This window comes from Tamandua tetradactyla, chromosome 24 (genome assembly GCF_023851605.1).
Source record: "Tamandua tetradactyla isolate mTamTet1 chromosome 24, mTamTet1.pri, whole genome shotgun sequence".
NCBI lineage: Eukaryota > Metazoa > Chordata > Mammalia > Pilosa > Myrmecophagidae > Tamandua > Tamandua tetradactyla.
Genome location: NC_135350.1, coordinates 46581139 through 46602238, shown reverse-complemented (window position 1 = coordinate 46602238; position 21100 = coordinate 46581139). Strand labels below are relative to the sequence as shown.

General features: G+C 38.2%; 1 protein-coding gene across 2 annotated transcripts in view; it reads right to left on the bottom strand.

Moving 5' to 3' along the window:
• RASGEF1B (RasGEF domain family member 1B) overlaps window positions 1-3156 on the bottom strand; it is a 39007-nt gene extending 35851 nt beyond the window's left edge. Inside the window, exon 1 of one of the 2 annotated variants that reach the window (XM_077143036.1) lies at window positions 3001-3156. Coding sequence is in view for 1 of the 2 variants with exons in the window: in XM_077143035.1 (XP_076999150.1) it covers window positions 2147-2161 (15 nt within the window). In the remaining variant the exon portion in view is untranslated. Of the gene's footprint in view, window positions 1-2146; window positions 2959-3000 lie in introns of those variants that run through there. The other variant, XM_077143035.1, reaches the window with a different exon arrangement.
• Window positions 3157-21100: the final 17944 nt, after the last annotated feature.

Sequence of the window (21100 nt, the reverse complement as noted above, 5' to 3'; positions counted from 1 at the left end):
CCTGCGTCCATTTTACAGAAACTTCAGGTACAGGAGGAAGATAAGTGAATTATTAGGGATCCAGTTCAGCCAGAAAAGTCTCAAGAAAGAAATCTGCCTACAACACTAGGTTACGACACCTGTCATTTTAAGATAATTAAGGCTTGCACAGATCTAAATTTTGTAGATTTAATATTGGAAGAGCAAAAAAGAAAAAAAGACAACTATAATTCCGAAAAAGTGAGAAGGGTCAGGAATCAACACCTGAATTCAACCATAACAACAAAAATCCCCCATAAATTTTAATTAAGCAGCATTTTCAGCAGTATAACTTGTCTCTTTAAGACCTCACAAAATGTTGAAATGGTTTTTCCATTTTTTGTGGTATCAGAATCAAAATTCTCAATCCCTGCTTTCACTATCTGCAGATCCTCACCCAAGCAAGGAGCTGCCCTCCTGTAGGCATCTGAATGTTCCTTTAAAATACACTTCTTCCAGGAAGCCTTTCCAGAAGGCCTTTACAGAAGCTGACTGTACCATACTATCTACTTAGCTAGCATGGTCACTTCCCCGGCTTCTCCCTTTCAAATTCCTTCCCATCTCTTTCTTCCTAGATTCGTCTTATTCAATTGGTTTTATTTGGGCTATTGTACTCTATTTGCCACTAGTTAATTTTAAATGGTAAGAAAGCAAACAGATGTAATAATCAAACTAATCAATTATTTTCTAAACTGAAGTTTGGAACATTTAGTTCAAGGGCCTAAGAATACTAGATATTAATAAAAATCAATCTACATGAAAATAAGAATCATCTTTTAGTACTAATGCAATAAATACTTATTTAGAAATATTTAGTAATATACATTGAAGAATATATTTGACTAGATGGTAAGCTGGAAATAAAAGACAATGAATGTACATGCTTTCTGGTGATTCTCTATTTCAAAAGACAGCATGATCCAGGTATCAGGTGTGGTAGTATCAGATAAAATGTCTAGTGAAGCACATAAAATGGAACAAGGCTGAAAATGCACCATGGGAGAAATGAATTCTAAGAATTTAACACTCCATTAGACAACTGGAAAGTACAAGGCCAATATGCTTAGTAGCCAGAAATGTTGCCACCTCTAAGAAAACAAAGGATTGACTGATACGTAGTGGAGAATGCCAACAAGAAACTTGCTAATCAGTGGCTGTTCTCATCTTTGCTAGAGAATTTATTAAAAAGCATAATATAGCACTGTCTGTAAACTCTGATTTCTGTTTAAAATGCCCTTGGTTTTCATTGTCTCAAACTTGCCACCCCCCCCCCCCCAAATACAGCACTCATTAATTATAGGGTCTAACAAGCTGCTATTTTTTTCTATCAGGAAAATGTCAACAGCAAAAGGTTTTTGTCCTGTTTTTTTTTTTTAAAGAAAATTTTACATTTGTCTAAACCTCATTTGGCCAGTAATCTTCCTCCCAATTCTACAATCAGATAAAGATTCTGACTCAGTGTAAATCTCCTTCTCTCTTAACATAGGCTTATCACCACGGTCAACTATATTTTAAATTAAAGCAAGCTCTAACTACTGTTTTCAAAGGAAAGAACAATTATTCATCGCCCCATCTGTATCTGACTGTACCAGACATCATCCAAGAGCGCAAAATCCCGATCCCTGAATTCTTCCCCTTTATGCACCCAGTTCAGGGACCCTCCCTCGGTCAGTAGAGACTTGTGGATCATCTAGGGCTAAATTTAGATCTACACACACCAGCAGTTCCAGACCCTGGTCACATGGCGCTGCTGACGAAGGGCTCCTTGGAGACGCGTACGACCCAAACATACACACACACAAACCTTGTGCGCATATTGTCATCTAAACACACTGCACCCAGCGACCTCATCGGCACATCTGCACGTCTATGTTCAGAAGCGTGCATCGCCCCGGAACATCCCCTGCCACTATTTACCACACTTGTGCCAGCCTCCGCACTGTCAGATGATTCTTAGCTCTGTCGCTTTCGCGGGAAATGTGCCTGTTGGGCTGGGATGAGGTGGGAAACAATACTTAAGTAGTACACACACACACACACACACGAACACACGCACGCGCGCGCCGCCCACACACCAGCCTACCTCCAACTCCCACCCCCGGTTGGCCCCCTTTCTCCTATACAGTACCGGATTTGTTCCCATGGTTCCTAGGAGAGGCTTCCTCACGCTGACTGTCCGAGAGGCTTCCAGGTACCCCCAGCTCACGTCATCATCGCCGGGCCAAGTGACCCGAAGCGACTCACCTGAGCAAGAAAAGGGCTACTCGGTGTCTCGCAAGTGTGCCAGGTGAACTGGGGAGATGAATGAACGTCGCCACTGGATTAGTGGCGGGTCTCTGACTTTTGTTCCCTTGGCCCTTCCAGAGTCAAACCTTAGATTATAAGGTACCGACACCCAAAATAAATACGCATACCCCTGCCCCACCCAATACAAACCACACGCTAAAACTAGTCAAGAAGTAGAAAACCCCCGAGCTGTGTACAGGGAGGAAAACGGGAATAAAAAAGGAATGAACGCGACCAGAACTCAACGCAAATCCTCACAAACTGCACCCAGATCGTCAAACAGGACTAACTGCGAAATCGGCGCGAGAGAAGCAAAGCAAAACCTAAGCCTTTCCCTGCCGGGGTCCCAGCCGCTGGACCTCGCACCTGTTGGGACCCGGACGGACCCCGGGGTAGTTCCAGGAGCCGGCGGCGGCCGGGCAGGGGGGCTGCCCTGGTTCCTAGCTTTTGCGGGACCGTCGTGTGTTGGCGAGAGCTCAAGCACTCGCTGGCCCAAGGCTCTTTCGCCTCCTCGGGGCGCACCTGGCAGCCGGGACGCAGTTAGAGAAGCCACCGGCTAGTCCCCCGCGCAGCGCGGACGGCCGGGAGGGCGGAATCCCGCCTCCTGGGAGGACGCAGCGCGCAGAACAGGACCGAGTTCCCGCCGTCGGGCTCGGGCCTCTCCCGGGAGAACAGCCCAGCCAGGGAACAACCTACCCGCACAAGGACCCCCAACTCCTCGGCCTCCGGATGTCTGCCGCGCGCCCACAGATGCGACCAAAGGATAGAGAACGAGAGCGCGCGGGGAGAAGGATTAAAAAAAATGCTCCCGACCAGTCAGCTCCTTGTTTATACTGAAACTACGGCGCCAGCCGCTGCGCACACCCCTCGGCTCCCAGCGCCGCCTCCCGCCGCCAGCCCCGCCACGCCCACAGTTGCGGACCAATCCCGAGCGCAGCTCACGCCCACCCCGCCGCCTCCGCGCCTCCCAGGGTCCCGGCGGCGGGCAGGGGACTCCCGCGGCGCGGTGGCCGCTATCCCCTCCCACGCTGAGGAGCCCCGCCGAGCCCCTCGCAGCGCTGTTTACCAGCGCTGGTTTGGCTCGCTCAGTAGGCTTGCGTTTCCCCCTGAGTGCACCTGCCCGGGGCTGTTTGTGCAGTCGTGTGTGTGTGTGTGTGTGTGTGTGTGTGTGTGTGTGTGTGTACTACCTGTACATGCCGGTCCGACTCGTTATACAGTATCTAGTAACATAATTATGAGCTAAAGGTTACTGTCCGGGTAACTTTCCGAAGAGAGCTGAAAGGAACCACAGAACATTTTTCAGGAATCATGTGGCGCCTGAGGACCAGGCATTGTGTTAGGCGCTGGGCACACACTGGTGGCAAATGCAGGCTGCTCCCTGCCATTATGAAGCTTATGACCTAGTGGGGCGGGGCGGGGGGGGGGGGGGGAGCGGGAGAAACATTAAGCAAATAAGTAGGTGCACGAACGAATGTAAAATTACCCTTGGCTGTGGTAAGTTCTACAAAGGTAGGGGACTTGTGCTGTGAAATTTGATTCTGGAGGCCAAGCAGGGAGGCTAATCCCTAGCAAAGCGTGTGTTGTCGTGGTAACCACATACTCACTGGACATTTGATAACTGTATTAGAATAAAGGCAAAAACCTCAATAACCCATCTGGTAGAAGTAAAAGGCGCAGGGAAGAAATGATGGCAGCAATAAAAGGGAGAAGGAGACCCACAAAAAGAGAAAAACTGATATATCATGAAATTTTTGCCAGCTGTGTGATCCTGAGTAAGTAATTTTTCTGAGCTTCATTTTCTCTGTATATAAAGCTGCATTTGTTGTGTCATATCTGGAGTATCTGTTATTTATTAGTATTTATGTGTATCAGGAGTGTGCACTCACTGTTTATTATGTTTTACTTGCAGTAAACTGATCTCCAAAGATTTCCTTTTGAAAATGTTCCCTCCTTAATTTTTACATTCCTTACCATTTTGGTGCTCATGTGTTTGGGGGAGGGGGCATCAAAAGTAAAATGAATCTGTTACTACATTAAAAAGTTTGTCTTAAACTTACAGATCAAATGGGCCTTAATGAATTTTTTCCATTTCAATTTCAATGACAGGATTACCATTTCGATGTGCATCATTGAAGATCTGCTTATTTGTAAATAGCCTATTGCTCATTTGGAAAAATAAACCAGTGAACAATTAAAAAAAAAAAAAAAAAAAAAAAAAAACCCTGCACCACTCCTACCTGTCCTATGGGGCTATAATTAGAATTACTGAGCTAGAGGAATCCTTTAGTCCCTACCTCATGGTCCCTTCCCTCCTTCCTAGATGGAAACCCATCTTGAAGTTCACCTTGCCTATTCTTGGCTGATGTTTCACCTCATTTCCGTAATTTGTGCCTCCTCTCACTTCCTCTTTATCATACTCCCCTCTTCCCTTATACAAATGGGTCTTTCCCAACTCAGGAATTCACTTTTCCTATCTGAGACTTTGACTTAACATGACATCTCTACTGTTTAAAACAGAAGCCACAGGCAAGAGAGCTAGGTTGGCAGGGGCCAGCCATTCATAGTAAATCATGAAGGCTTGGGTCGGTCAGCCTGACTGTTCTGCTTATAGTGACGGGTTACGTTATCAAGCTCAGTTTTCCAACCAGATTATTTAATAAACAAGCTATACAACTTTGGAAAAGTCACTTATAGTCTTGAAGTTCCTTGTCCTGTCACAATAAAATAAAAGGGCTGGACCAAATCAGGATTTTCTAATGGAAATATCTGGCATATCCTTTGTAACTTCTGGATAGGCCCAACAGCCTGGAAGATTTTGCCCAGATTTTACTTTCTGAGTTTTTTTTTCCCCCTCAAAACAAAATATGTCTATTTGTATTTCTCAAAATGGAAAATGGATACAATCATAATATTGATTCAATGTTTTACCAAACCACAGTCCTGCTTCCCATTCTGAGGGATCTCCCAGGGCCCCTTCTAGCTTCCTACATGAAAAAAAATACTTAATGGGGACAGCTCCAGAGACAGGCAGCCTGAAGCCTAATCCTGTCTCTGTCACCTAGCCCGCTACCAAACGTTAGTACCAAACGTTAGAAAAGGAAATAAAGGACTTTGGGCCCAGTTTACGCATCTGAAAAACAGCAGTCATGGTTAATAAAGTCAATTCTTCATAGGATGTTTGAGAAGATTAAAAGAATACAGTAAAAGGGTTTGGAACAATGTCCTTCAGAGGTGCCTTCCCTGACCTCCTTGTATAAAACTGCAGTCATCTCCCTCTCCATAATGTCCTTCTCTGATTTGTTGAGGGAGGGAAGGGTTCCTGCATAGGACTTGGCCCCATCTAACATACTCTTTTATTGCCAGTCTCCTCTCACTAGAAGGTAAGTGTTTTAAAAACAGAGTTTGTTGTTGTTTTCCTACTATATTCCCACTGTCAAGAACAGCTTCTGAAACATAATAAGTACTCATTAGCTATTTTTTGGTTGAATAAACTAATGAACGAGTTAATGCCTAGCACAGAGTAAACACTCAATAAATAACAGCTGTTATTATTATGTTGCCATTATTCTATATTATGAAAAGATATCCTTTTTCTTGTCTACTTACAGTTTCTTCCTGGCCTTTTGACTCTACCGGCTCAACTTCTAACCCACTGTATGTTTTTAAGTACAGTGATATTTAAATTGATGCAAACAGTTCTGTGAAGTGGTACCTCACCCAAGTAATAATAGTTACCTATTGTGAGTCTCTGCTACATACCAGGCTCTGTGCTAAGGCTCATTTTTCTTTTTCGTTTCTGTTGGACCTCAGGTGCACGAAATTAGAGCAATTGTTATGACTGATCCATATCCATCCCTCCTTCTTTTATTTTAGTCCTTTTCATTTCTCATATAAAATCTCAGTTTTCACCATTTGAAAGGCACTTCCTCTCTCACACTGCATGTGGTGTTAGTCTTTCAGTCCATCTTCTATGAACAATGATGGTATTGTTTTATGTGTATATCATGTGAGACTATTTACCTAAATGTTATTGCCCAGTCCATCTTGTTCTGTTTCTCACTGTTTTTCCTCCCACTTACACTTCTGATCATCTAACCATGTCGAAATATGTTGAAGTTGTTCATTCTTTATTTCCACTGAGAGTTTTTCACTATATTTGTGTCAAGTCCTTTAGTTATGTTATCATTAATCCTCAGCAAAACACTGAGAAATAGAACTACCACCTCTAATTCTGAGATAAAGGAATGAGGTTTAGGAAATTAGATACTATATTTTGCCAGGGACACAAAGCTAGAGAAGCTATGCATTAAACCCATATCTCTCTAATTCCACCGTTCCCATCTTCTGACTCTGAAAAATGAATTTACTTACTATAAGATTTATGAAATGCTGTTTGAAAGAATTCTCCATTAATTTAATTCATTTTACAAGTTCAAGGTATTGCTGTTAAGACTAGATATGTGTATTAAATCAAACTAGAAGCTCGTTGCTTCATTACAAAGCAATGTTTATTATTTGTCTCCTAGACACAGTTTAATGTCATGATTTGTGGTTTATGGCTTCTTTAGAACACTTGAATTTTAAATGAAAACCTCAGAAAGCATAGCTGTCTTCAAATATTTAAAGACTCCTCATGTGAAAAAGGAATGAGGCATCAGAACAGCAGAGATAAAATCAAAAGGGAAAGTTGTAGGGGAGTAGATCACAGCTTCAATGCAAAAAAAAGGTTAAAACTGTCCAAAGTGAAATGGGCAGCCTTTTTCAGTATTGAATTCCTTCTCTCTGAATCTTTAGAAAAAGCTTTCACATTTTCTCTTTCATTTATTTCCTCAGTGTCACTCTGAAATATGGAGATGAACAGTCCAAGGACACAGAATCTTTGTTCCAATTTATAAGTGGAAAAAAACCTAAGTCATGGGTCATGCTACTTATCAACAGTCACTCTAGACCAGGGCCTGGGCCTTCTCAGCTTTCAAACCCAAGGAAGCCAAACACATATTTGAGAAATATACATACATATATACTTTGTTCTATGTTGAAAAAAAGAATATGAAAATTGAATGAAACAAAAATGTGAAGAATGATCAGATGCAATTTTGAGAAAATCATTTAGCAGGGTGTGTTGCCATGCCTTTGTAGCTGGTTAACTTGCTCTACAGTATCTGTGAACTAGGCACAGCTTCTCTGGAACACAAAGGCACAATTATTAGTTTACTCTAGTATAATTTAAATAGGTAAGAAATTAAAAACCTATATTACCTAGATTACTGCCTAGATACGAAGCTATTTATTATATATTAAAGAAAAGGAAGTAATTTCTGCTTCACAGAGAATACATTTAAAGGAAAAAGAAGAAAATGCAACTATTCCTGTCCCCTCTGCCTGCCTTCATAGTGGAGGAGAAAATACTGTAGTCATATGGCAAGTCAGGAAAAGATATTGGGGAGCCATAGGATTCATGTTGTGGCCTCTCTGAACCCAAGCTCCATTCTTGGGATCTCTCTCTTTGGGGTCTGTCTCCCATGAGGCTGCAATAGTGAGACAGGTTACTGTGACATGCTCTTGGACAGGCCAAGCAGACCAGTCTAGCTCCAGGTCTTAGAGTAAATCCCTTTTGCTCCCCTTGCTTTTCAGTATACTTTTCCTTGATGTCTCTCTCCTCAAATCTGAGGAACTAGTGTGAAAGGGTAAAGGAGGCTGCTTGGCATGCTTTGGTTCCATGCCCTCTGTCAGCTTCTAGCCTGTGTAAAAGGAATTCTGTCTATCGACCAACCTAGCTGACCAGGAGGCCATATTGGGATTTCCTAGTAATAAAAGAGTATATATGTGTTTGGCCTTAGCCTCTGTACATAAATTCTCCAGAACCACTTCATAACTATAAAATGAACTCTCCCACTTAGCGGGAATTACTGTGATGCAACAAATGATTGGGTCAGCCTTGGAATGGTCATCTCAATAATAATTTCCAACATTTGTTACAGTTTACAATGTTCTTTCACATCCATTAACTCATTTAGGGAGAACATTGAGTCTGCAAGGGTCATTCAACTCTGACAGTGGCCATTACAGAAGACATATATTTTCCTTATCTGGGATCACTAAAAATATCATAGGGAGCCATCCATTTAAACTTGCTACAAATAACTCCTAAATAGAAGGGAATTCACTAGACAAGATAACTTTAGGAAGTCTCTTCCACATATCCATATGATTCTTTGTCACTGTCACTTTTTATCTCCCAGACCCTAAAGTTGTACCAAAGAATGTAACAACTGCATGGGAAATTCCACAACAGAAATGGTAGGTTTTCAAACACCACTAAGAGGATTGCAAATGACTATGTCTTCATTTATAGACAAAACCTGTTGAGAGGCAAATTTATTTTTTCCTTTCATGAGCATTATTTCATTCATTTACCAAATCTTAATTGCTCTTACAAATGAATGATTTGCAATATACTCAAGAGGGAGACTGATGCTGAGAAATAATGTAATATTTGTTCACAAGGTCATGAGGCAATCTTACCATATTCAGTGATTATATAATGCATAACAACTTAATTTTTCTGCACTAACAAGGAAATATTGAATGATCTTAAACATGCATCATTTTGATTAGAGGTGTTTCTGTTTGATTAGAAAGTCAGCTATGTTTAACATGAGTTTATTTGAATAAACGTCCTTCATTCTATATAAGCTTTACAGTGAATAATAAATAAAAACATATTTCTCTATTCCTAATTTCTCTCTCTAGCAGTTTTTGTCTGGTTCCTTTTGAATGTGTCAATCTTATCATGAATGAAGCAAAGGTTTTTCCATTTCATATTTTTGTAGCCTTTGACCTGAAGTCTGATAATTTTGCTAGAAGATTCTCTGTTGTCAATCTGTTAACAGCCAGGAGTGTCCTTTACCCTCAATTTTGAGTAATTATCAATTTATGTCCTTGAATGGAGAAGGGAGAAAATAAAGAGAGTAATAATAAAATTTTAGAGAAGGGAGAAATATTAATGACCCATCTCTTTAAATCTTTTCCTACCTCTGTTCCCTCAACCAAAGCATTTTTGAGATGAGGAGATTGAGTCCCAGAGAGATTAAACAATTTTTTCAAGTCCATACAACAAGATAATAGCAAAGCTACCCTAGTCAAAGAGCCGAATGGTAAGTATAGTACTCTAAACACTGCATGGTCTTTCTTCCTAAATATTCTTGCAGCGTAAAACCCATGGAGCTACTATGGCACTAAATAAGAATGATTTGTTTTCAAATATTGATGGCGAATCTCTCTATTAAATAACTCACCATAAAATGATAAAAGAGAATTCCCTAGATGTTGCTAACACTTTTTATTAGAATTCTTTAGATATTACTAATACCATTTATATTTAATATTAAAGTTAATAAAATAGTAACTTTTTAAAAGCTTTATCATTAAAGTTTCCATGGTCTGGACTATTAGTCAGACTTCAAAAAGTATATCTAAGAAATTATGTTCATCAAAAAAAGCTTCTCTGAGAAGCATTTACTAATAGTCATTATAAAGTATATTTTTCTCTTTCATCTACTAAAATAATTGATTTTCAAAAGGTTATATCATCTTTTGAGAATATTAGAGCATTTCCCTGGGGCACTGTTGTGATTTCTGGATGATCTGTGCAATTCAAACTTGTAAGATGTCTAAACATTCATTTTGACATGTAGATAATCATTATTTCAGTAGTAAAATCAGCATTTATGTACAATATTTAAGGATATTTAAATGAAAATGCATAATACTAAATATATTTTCTGCACAACAACAAGAAAAACAATGCCAGTACCACAGTAATACTAGAGGTAAATAATGGGGTTGAAGATAAGAGTTAAGAGGAGTTTGGGATTTTTCTCTTTGTTGATGGTGAGTTTATCTATTATTTTTCTCACTGGAACAATGAAAAGCTATATGGTTTCAAATGTATTTTACTGAAACACTGGAGAAAATGGCTATCTCTGGGAGGGGATGGCAGTAAAACAAGAAGAGACTTCACTTTTATCTGATATTTGATTTCTTTCATAAACAAAGGCAAAGGCAGATCTGACAAATGTTCATTTTCATTTCTGAGTGGTGGGTACACAGGTATTTGTACACTTTTTTGCAATTACTTTAAAAAAAAGAATTTTATAATCAAAATTGAGTATTTCCATGCAGCTCTACTACACAAACTTAAATTTCTATATTTAAAACTTATATTTTAAAGGAATATATACTGGTCAAATTATTGGTTTATGTTTTTGTGCTCATTATTAATCAAATTTACAAAGAGTAATTATCAGACAACAGTTCCAAGAATTTTATTTGGGCCCATTACTCTAAAATATAATACATGTGACATGAAGTTTGTTAAAGAATGTCATGCATCTCATATAATTTATCAAAAAATAACTCCCTTGCATGAGATTTTGTAGGTTTGTCCAGAGTGATGCCCTGATAAATCCCAGAGTGATTTGAACAGTGAATAAAAAAGTATTTGCAAAGTCCCCTTGGGGGAATGGCAAGAAAGGGGGGAAATTCCACTTCCCCATGTGGAGAATTCCTGATATTCTCACTAGCAGTGACGACAACCAAAGCAATAGGCTGAGCCCCCAATCTTGGGGTTTGTTCATATGAAACTTATCCCTGCAAAGGATAGTCTAAGCCTACTTAAAATTAGGCCTAAGAGTCACCTCCAGAGAACCTCTTTTGTTGCTCAGATGTGGCCTCTCTATCTCAGCCAGCATGACAAGCAAACTCACTGTCCTCCCCCCTCTTTACGTGGGACATGGCTCCCAGGGGTGTAAACCTTCCTGGCAACATGGAACAGAAATCCTAGAATAAGCTGGGACTCACTCATCATCAAGGGATTGAGAAAAACTTCTCAACCAAAAGGGGGAGGAGCGAAATGAGACAAAATAAGTGTCAATGGCTGAGAGATTTCAAACAGAGTTGAGAGGTTATCCTGGAGGTTATTCTTATATATTATATAGATATCACTTTGTAGTTAAGGTATATTGGAGAGGCTGGAGGGAACTGCCTGAAAATGTAGGGCTGTGTTCCTGTAGCCATGTTTCTTGAAGATGATTATATAATGATACAGCTTTCCCAATGTGACTGTGTGATTGTGAAAACCTTGTGTCTGATGCTCCTTTATCTATGGTATGGACAGATTAAAAATAAATAAATCATAGGGAACAAATGTTAAAATAAATTTAGTGGATTGAAATGCTAGTGATCAATGAAAGGGAGTGATAAGTGGTATAGAAAAAAATAGGGGAAATAAAGGCTAAAATATATTGGGTAGATGGAAATACTAGCAGTCAATGAAAGGGAGGGGGTAAGGGTTATGGTATATATGAGTTTTTTTCTTTTTATTTCTTTTTCTGAATTCATGCAAATGTTCTGAGAAATGATCTTGGTGATGAATATACAACAATGTGATGATATTGTTAGTTATTGATTATATACCAAGAATGGAATGATCATATGGTAAGAACATTCTTTTGTATGTTATGTTTAATAAATAAATAAATAAATAAATAATAGCCCCCTACCTGCTTTTTGATGTGATTATGTGTGTTCCTTCCCAGACAGTGATGTGTGTTGGCAAAAAAGAATTAGGATTCTTAACTGAACCCTGCTTTAAGGTCAGTTTTCCTACTGACTAGCACCATTAGCATATGATTAATGGCTCCAGGGCCTGGTATAAAGTAGTGATAATTTTAGAATCTACAATTATCAACACATTTTGCTCCAATCAATTCCCTCTAAAGAGTGATCAAGAACTAAAGGAAAATGGACAATGAATATATGGATTTGTCTCCTTATTACTAAGTGGCCCATTTTCTTCATCTCCCAGGAAAGGTGTGTTTGCAGATGTGTTTGGATAAGGAGGTAGAGTGGAAGGACATTGCTGTTACTTATAGAGGTGGAGTTTGGAAAGACTTGAAAACGAAGGGAAGAGGAATTTTCTGGCCCAGACTGCTGCTCAATGATTTTAAAGAAATTTTTTCCTAAGAAAAAGTACATAAGGAGATATTTCTAAGAAAGACAGATCTAAGAAAGACCAAGACTTTTTCTCTACAGAGGCATCAATTTAGCACTCTCATAGGAAGAACTTAATAGCAAAGGGTAAAATAAAGTCTCAGCCTGGATCAAGTTCCCCAGATCAATAAAACATTTGTCTTAAGTTTTGTTTTTGTTAATGATTCACAACAAACTTATTTTAATGCCTTGCTTTCCTAAGTTCAAAAAAGTAAAACGTATCAGCTGTTGCAAAAGGCAATCATGAACATAAACTTTCTAACTTCCAAACTACTGACAAGCTGAATTTTCTCTCAAAATTGTTGAACTAGGGCATTCTGTTTTGAAAACATCTCAAAATAGAAGTGATTTGGTTAGCTCTTTCAGTAAGGCTAATAGCAGATGTGGTGTCATCTTTTGATTCAGAACACACAACAATGTAAATATGATTGTGAATTTTGGTCTGTTATCTTTGAATTGGCTTGTGTTTCCAGCATAAACTCTTTAAAGTTTATTGCAGTAAACATGAGGAATATCTCACGTGACAAATAGATGCCTATTAGGCTTCAAAATCTTTATAGAAAATTTTGGTTGCCTTTTTTTTTAAGATCTGAAGAATACATGATGGTGAAAAGTTTTCACTTTAAATCTCAAAGTAATCATCCCATACTTTAAGGAAGAGGAAGTACTTGAACCTGTTAAACAAGTCTTTTAGGGAGAAACAACCAGTACACTGAAATGTCATTTGCAAAAAAGGCTAATAGAACTTGTTCCAGAGCACAGAGAATGAGGGAGGAAATGCAAAACAGGACAACCTGTTGAGAGGAGACAATGGAAGGGAGTCATTTTCTCAACTGTGGAGCAAGAGCAGTTGGCCAATATTTTAAAGAGACTCTAGTCAGCGTAGCAACAAATAAAGAGGATCCTAAAAACTTGCTTCTACATTTAAGAAATTAACATCTCAGACTAAACTGAATCCTTTCAAGTCTAAAATGAGAGGGCTAAACTACATGATTTCAGAATTATCTTCTAGCTGCCACTTCATATTTAGGCTATATTTAATTGTTAGTTTCTAGATTGGTTCCGGATGGATAGCTCAGCATTCAAGAGACTTGAGAAGATTCAGAAGTGATAGACTTGACTCAGTCCTGCTCAGTTTAGTGATTGTGGGTGTCTCTTTTCCTTGGAACTCAATGTCTGTATTATTTTACTGATACTTATAATGCTGGAGAGATTCCCTAGGGATCGGCTTTCTCTTTAATATAGGCCTTGGAACCCATATTAAATGCCTTGGTTGCAACTAATGGTACCATGCTATAGAAACACCTCTGCTCTGGGTCTGGTTTACAGAGACTTGAGGTTCAATTTGGATAATGGAAGGTCTATTTCAGGGATTAATATCTCATCCAATGGATATGCATTTCAGATAGAGTAACTAAACTGTCCTGATTTGCCTGGGATGGTTCCAGTTTTAGCACTGAAAGCCCTATGTTTTAGGAACCGTCAATTCCAGGCAAATCAGGAGTGTTAATTGCCCTAATTCCACAGATATATTCTGAGTACCCTCCCAAGGGCCAGCTCCTGAAAAAGGCATGGGGTGTCCAATAAAAACAAAGCAGTTGCTGCTGTCATGGAGCTACTGTTTAGGTGAGCATGACAGACATTAAACAAAGGAACAATTAAACAACTGCTCATTACAGATAGTGATCATTGCTGAGACAGAGAACAGCTCTGAGGACCTTTTCTTGGTGTGGTTGGGGCTTCTCCTGAGGAGTCAGCCATAAATATTAGAAGAGGCACTTCAACAGGTCCCTAGGAAAATAGTATCATTTCCTAAAATCATCTTCTCTATTTATCTACTTATTATTAGAATTAGGGTTAGAATGAGAATTCTAATGGAATAACTACAATAAAATTAGCTGTGTACAAAAGCCTTATTCATAACAATCAATGCTCAGAACAGTACTTAGTATATAGTAGGGGCTCAGTATCTGTTGAACAAACAAATGAGGGAAAATATTGCTACTTTTTTATCTATGTACCTCCCCAAACTCTCTTTCTCTGAATTTTTCTCCTTTTCTCAGCTAGCTTAACCATCGAGCAGACACATTTATAGAAGCCCTGGGCCATGAAACACAAAAATAAACTTCAGGTTAGCGGTATTCTGAGCCAGTCAGTGCCTCCTGACCCAGAGAGCTTTTTAAAAGCCCTTCCCTAACTACTATTGTGTGCTGTAGCCTCTATTTAACAGAAAACAATGCCAGTACCACAGTAATACTAGAGGTAAAGAATGGGGTTGAAGATAAGAGTTAAGAGGAGTTTGGGATTTTTCTCTTTGTTGATGGTGAGTTTATCTATTATTTTTCTCACTGGAACAATGAAAAGTTCTAAAATTGAGAGTGATGATGATTGTACAACTAAGTGAGATACTGTGAGACATGGGTTGTTTATTCTGGACATTATCCATGATGCCCAATGGATGGAGGTGGCTGAACGGTACAATGACTGACAGGCAGAAAGGCAAACTGTGGTGTATACATATAACGGAATATTGTGCGGCTACAGAAAGGAACAAAGCCGTGAAGACCACAATGAGGTGAATGAAACTTGAGGACATTTTGTTGTGCAAAATAAGACAGTAAAAAAGGATAAATATTGCATGGTCTCTCAGAAAGTACGTATAAGAAAATTCAGGCCTAGATTGTAAGCTCTTACAGCAGTCACATTTATTACTGAGCTTTAAGTATTGTTTGTAGTCTGAGATGCTGTGCTATAAAGGTATAACCTGGAATTTCCCTGGATCTTTGGGTACCTGTGTGACTCACAGTTGGAATTCTGCAGCTCTGAAAGTTAGTATTGCTGCATATAACAACTGTTAAAGAAGCCAAAAAAGAGATCAGGCTTCAGTTACAGATAAGAATGAAGCTGATCTGATTGGGATTAAAGGTAAATCTGAATACAGGGTAAAGGATGACAGTGTCTGTATTTTAGAACTTCATCTACTTTATGAGACTGGAGGAAGAGAGGTTTATTTTGTCCAAAGCCTAAAGTTTCTATAGCACACAATCTAACTCAACCTGCCTGAATGATTCATTTAAACAACCCAAATCCATGGAGCCCAGAATGGTTATTCTGTATAGCTTAATGTAATACCCAGATATTTCCCAGAGTATGTTGGACAGATAATTAAAAAGTAGTGGCAAAGTCCCTCAAGGGACTAGTGAAAAAATATGGAACTATGAAACTTTCCCACCTGGGAAAACTGGAATCTGAAACACTAGGGACTCGCAAGTCAGTAAGCCAGGCCATTGATCTTGAGATCTGTTCTTATGAAACTTATTTCTGTACTAGAGAAGCTAAGTCTACCTATAATTATGCCTAAGTGTTATTTCCACAGACCCTCTTTTGTTGCTCAGATGTGGCCTCTCTCTCTCTCTAAGTGCAACTCTGCAAGTGAAATAATTACCCTTCCCTCTACATGAGAAATGACATCTGGGGGTGTGAGTCTCCCTGGCAACATGGGACATGACTCCCAGGAATGAGCCTGGCCCTGATATTGTGGGATCAACAGCAACTTCCTGACCAAAAAGGGGAAAAGAACTTGCCCTACAGGCAGAAACAGTCTGAAGACACCTGAAGTAATTTAAGAAAAAATTAACTCAAGCAACCTTCAGCAAAAGATTATCTGCTTTAATAAATACAAAAGAGCACTCAGGTAGTATGAAAATTTATTTCATAGGGAGTAGAGGGGGCATTTGAAATCCTGTAAACAGGGGAATTCTTAATGTCTTGAGTAAGCACAAGTGTAAGATGAGACGCAGGCTCAAAAAAGACAGAACCCCTACTTCACTTTTGCCTCAGGCTGATCCTCTTGATAGTAGAGCTGATCTTTGAAGGAGAGCATCAACCAACACAGAACTAATTTGAAGACACTGTGAAATATATTATTTGCTTTGTTTTGATCATTTTTATTAGCTCCTGTTGCTCCAGGAAATCTGGCATATCACCACTCAGTACAAATAAAAAGAACAGGGAGATCAGGGACAAAATCCCAGAGCTTACACTTTAAAATATTAAAATGTACAGTATGCTACAAAAGATTACAAGACAAACAAAGCTGCAGGAAACAATGGCCCATCCAAAAAAAAAAAAAAACAGCAAATTTCAGAAACTATCAATGAACAAGACCTGACTGTATATACTAGAAAAAAATGACTTTATAAAAATGATCTTCAATATGCTCAAGAAGATAAAACATGGAAAAAAAACTGCAAGATATCAGAAAAATGATAAAAGAACAATATGAAGCTCTCAATAAAGAAACAGATATTTCATAAAAGGAATCAAACAGAAATACTGCATTTGATGGGCAAATAACTAAAATGACAAATTCCTAGAGAGTTTCAGCAGCAGATTGGAGCTGGCAGAATTATCCATGAACTTGAAGAAAAGACACTTGAAATGAGTCAGGCTGAGGAGCAGAAAGAAAAAAAGAATGGAAAAAGTGAACTGAGCTCAAGAAACCTATGGGACACCCTCAAGTGTACCAATATATGCATTATGGGAGTCCCAGAAGGAGAAAAAAGAGAGAAAAGAGTGGAAGGAGTAGTCAAAGAAATAATGACAGAAAGTTTCCCAAATATAACAAAAAACATGGATATATACATTCAAGTACTCCAACAAATCCCAAACAGTATAAACTCAAAGAGAACCACAGCCAGACACACAGTACTAGAACTACCAAATACCGAGGACACACAGTACTAGACAGACACACAGTACTAGAACTACCAAATACCAAGGACAAGGAGAAAAATTTGAAAGTTGTAAGAGAAAAACAACATGTTATGTACAAGGTAGTCTTAATACAATTAAGTTTCAATTTCAATGAAGGCAAGAAGCCAGTGGGATAAAATATTTAAAATATTGGAAGAAAACAATTGCCAACCAAGAATTTTATATCCAGTGAGACTGTCATTCAGAAATGAGGGAGATAGTAAGACATTCAAGACAAACAACATTTAAGGGAGTTCATTACTACTGGACCACTAAAAAGCAAGGCTAAAAGGGAGTTCTTCAGACTAAAAAGAAAGGACACAGGCAGTATATTGAAGCAGCATAAAGAAATAAAGACCTCCAGTAAATGCATGGGTAATTATAAATTCAAGTATTATTGTATTGTATTATTTGGTATATAACTCCACTTTTGCAGATTCTAAAATGCAAATGCATAAAAAGTAGTGAAAAAAATTTTAGTTTCGTAATACAATATATAAAGATATAATTTGTGACAAGAAAATGATGGGGGTATAGAGGAATATAGGAATGCTGTATGTGTATGCATTGAAGTTAAGTTTGTATCAAATCAAATGTGACTGTGTGCTGGTTTGAAATGATGTATGTACCCTAGAAAAAGCCATGTTTTAATCCTAATCCCATTTGTAAAGGCAGCTGTTTCTTCTAATCTCTATTCAGTATTGTATGCCTGAAACTGTAATTAGATCATCTCCCTGAAGATGTGATTTAATCAAGAGTGGTTGTTAAGCTGGATTAGGTGATGACATGTCTCCACCCATTTGGGTGGGTCTTGATTAGTTTCTGAAGTCCTAAAAGAGAGGAAACATTTGGAGAATGATAGAGATTCAGAGAGAGCAGAGAAGAATGACATAGCCACGAGAAGCAAAGAGCCCACAAGCCAGCAACCTTTGGAGATGAAGAAGGAAAACACCTCCTGGGGAGCTTCATGAAGCAGGAAGCCAGGAGAGAAAGCTAGCAGATGACACCTTGCTCACCATGTGCACTTCCAACCGAGAGAGAAACTGACTATGTTCACCATGTGCCTTTCCACTTGAGAGAGAAACCGTGAACTTCATCGGCCTTCTTGAACCAAGGTATCTTTCCCTGGATGCCTTAGATTGGACATTTCTATAGACTTGCTTTAATTGGGACATTTTCTGTGCCTTAGAACTGTAAACTGCCAACTTATTAAATTCCCCTTTTTAAAAGCCATTCTGTTTCTGATATATTGTATTCCGGCAGTTAGCAAATTAGAACAGACTATTATAGATTTAGGTTGTTAAACTTACGTCCTTTGGTTACCACAAAGAAAATATCTGAAAAATATATACCAAAGGAATGAGAAGGTACTCAAAATGGTATGCTTAAAATAAACAAATAAATATGAAATTATGCATTAACAGAAGAATTGATGGAAAAAAATGGTGTAAGACTTACAAAGACCAAATAGCAAAATGGCAGAAGGAATTCCTGAATTATCATAAGTATTGTAAATGTAAATGGAGTAAACTTTCCATCCAAAAGGCAGAAATTGGTTTAATGGATTTTAAAAAGCATTACCCAACTAAATGCTGTTTGCAAGACTCACCATAAATTCAAAACACAAATATGTTGAAAATGAAAAGATGGAAACAATATATACCATACAAGTAGTAACCAAAAGAGAGCTGGGGTAGCTATACAAACATCAGATAAAATTGACTTTAAGTGAAAAACTGTTACAAGGTACAAAAAGTGTCACTATATGATAGAGGGATCAATTCAACAAGAAGACAATCCATTATAAGTATATAAGCATTTAATGGCAGAGCCCCCAAATATATAAAGGAAATACTGACAGATTTGAAGTGAGAAATAGATAGTTCCTCAGCAGTGGTCTGAGACTTAAATATCCCTCCTTTAGTAATGGCTAGATAACCTAGATAGAAAATCAATTAGGAAATAGAAGACTTGAACAATACTATAAAGCAACTAGCCCTAACAGCAAACATAAACAAATGACTCAAATAGTAACAGAATACTCATTTTTCTCTAGTGCATAAGAGTCAATATCCAGAATAAACCCTATATTTAGGTCAGAAATAAGATTAAATACATTTTAAAATATGGAAATCATACAATGTATCTTCCCTAATCATAAAGGAATGAATCTAGAAATCAATGACAGAGGGAGAACTGGAAAATTCACAACCATGCAAAAATTAAGCAGCACACTGTTAAACTTTGATGCCAATAAGTCAAAGAAGAAATTACAAGGAGCATTAGGAAATACCTTGAGGAAGATGAAGAAGAAAACACAACATGTCAAAACCATGGGATGCTGCAAAGGCAGTACTCAGAGGGAAATTCATAGCTTGAAATGCTTACATTAAAAAAGAAGAAAGGGGGCGGGCCGCGGTGGCTCAGCGGGCAAAGTGCTTGCCTGCCATGCCGGAGGACCTCGGTTCGATTCCCTGCCCCAGCCCATGTAAAAAACAAACAAACAAACAAAATACAATAAAACAAGAAAATGTTTAAAGATGTTTCCCTTTCTTCCTTCCTTCCTTCCTTCTCTCTGTCTTTCCTTCCCTTCCTCCCTCTTTAAAAAAAAAAAAAAAAAAAAAAAAAGAAGAAAGGTCTCCAAGGAGAGCCCTAATACCACAACTGGAAGATCTAGAAAAAGAAAAATTAAACTCAATGCAAGCAGAAGGAAGGAAATAACAAAGATTAGAGTGGAGATAAATGAAATAAAGTATAAAAAACAATAGAGAGAACCAAAAAAACCCAAAAGTTAGTACCCAGAAAGGAACAATAAAATCAACTAGCCTTTCATTAGATTGACAAATTTAAAATGAGAGAGGATACAAATAACCCAAATCAGAAATGAAGGAGGGGACATTACTAATGATTTCAAAGAAATAAAAAATATTATAAGAAGATACTATGAGCAACTACATGCCAATACACTAGAGAACCTAGATGAAATGGACAAATTTCTAGACTCACAAATTACCTATACTGACTCAAGACAAACAGAAGACCTAGACAGAACAATAGCAAGTGAAGAGACTGAACCTCCCAATAAGGAAGAGGTCAGGACTAAATGACAGTACAGTTGATTTTTATCAAACATTCAAAAGGAATTAACACAAATCCTGTCAAACTCTTCCAAAACATTGAAGATGAGAAAAAATGCCTTAACTCATTCTATAAGATCAAGTTCACCCTAATACAAAAGTGAGATAAAGCTAACATGGGAAAAAAAGACCTGCAGACTGATAGTTCCTACATATATAGATGGAAAAAACCTCAGCAAAATACTAGCAAATTGAATCCACAGCCTATCAAAAGAATTATACACCATGATCACGTGGGACTTAATCCAATGTGCAAGGGTAGTTCAATATAAGAAAAATAGTTAATGTAACACACTATATCAATTCAATTAAGGTAAAAAGAAATAGAAATACTCATCTCAATTGACATAGAAAACACATTTAATACTAAACATACCTCTTTTTGATGAGACACTTAGAAAACTAGTAATAGAAGAATACTTCCTTGACACGATAAAGGGCATATGTGAAAAACCCATAGCTAACATCGTACTCAATAATGAAAGACTGAAAGCTTTCCCTCAAAGATCAGGAACAAGTTAAGACCGCTATTGTCACCACTGTTGTTCAACATTATAACGAAAGTTCTAGCAAACACAATCAGACAGGAAAAAGCGATAAGAGACACCCATATTGGAAAGGAACAAATTAAACTTTATTTGCAGTGACATGATCTTATATGTAGAAAATCCTGAAAAATCCACAACAAATCTACTAAAAATAATAAATAAATTCAGCAAAGTGATGCAGTATAAGATCAATATGCAAAATTCAGTAGTATTTCTATACCCTAGTAGTGAGCAATATGAGAAGGAAATCAAGAAAAAACCTTTCATTTACAATAGTAACTAAAAGAATCAAGTGTCTAGGAA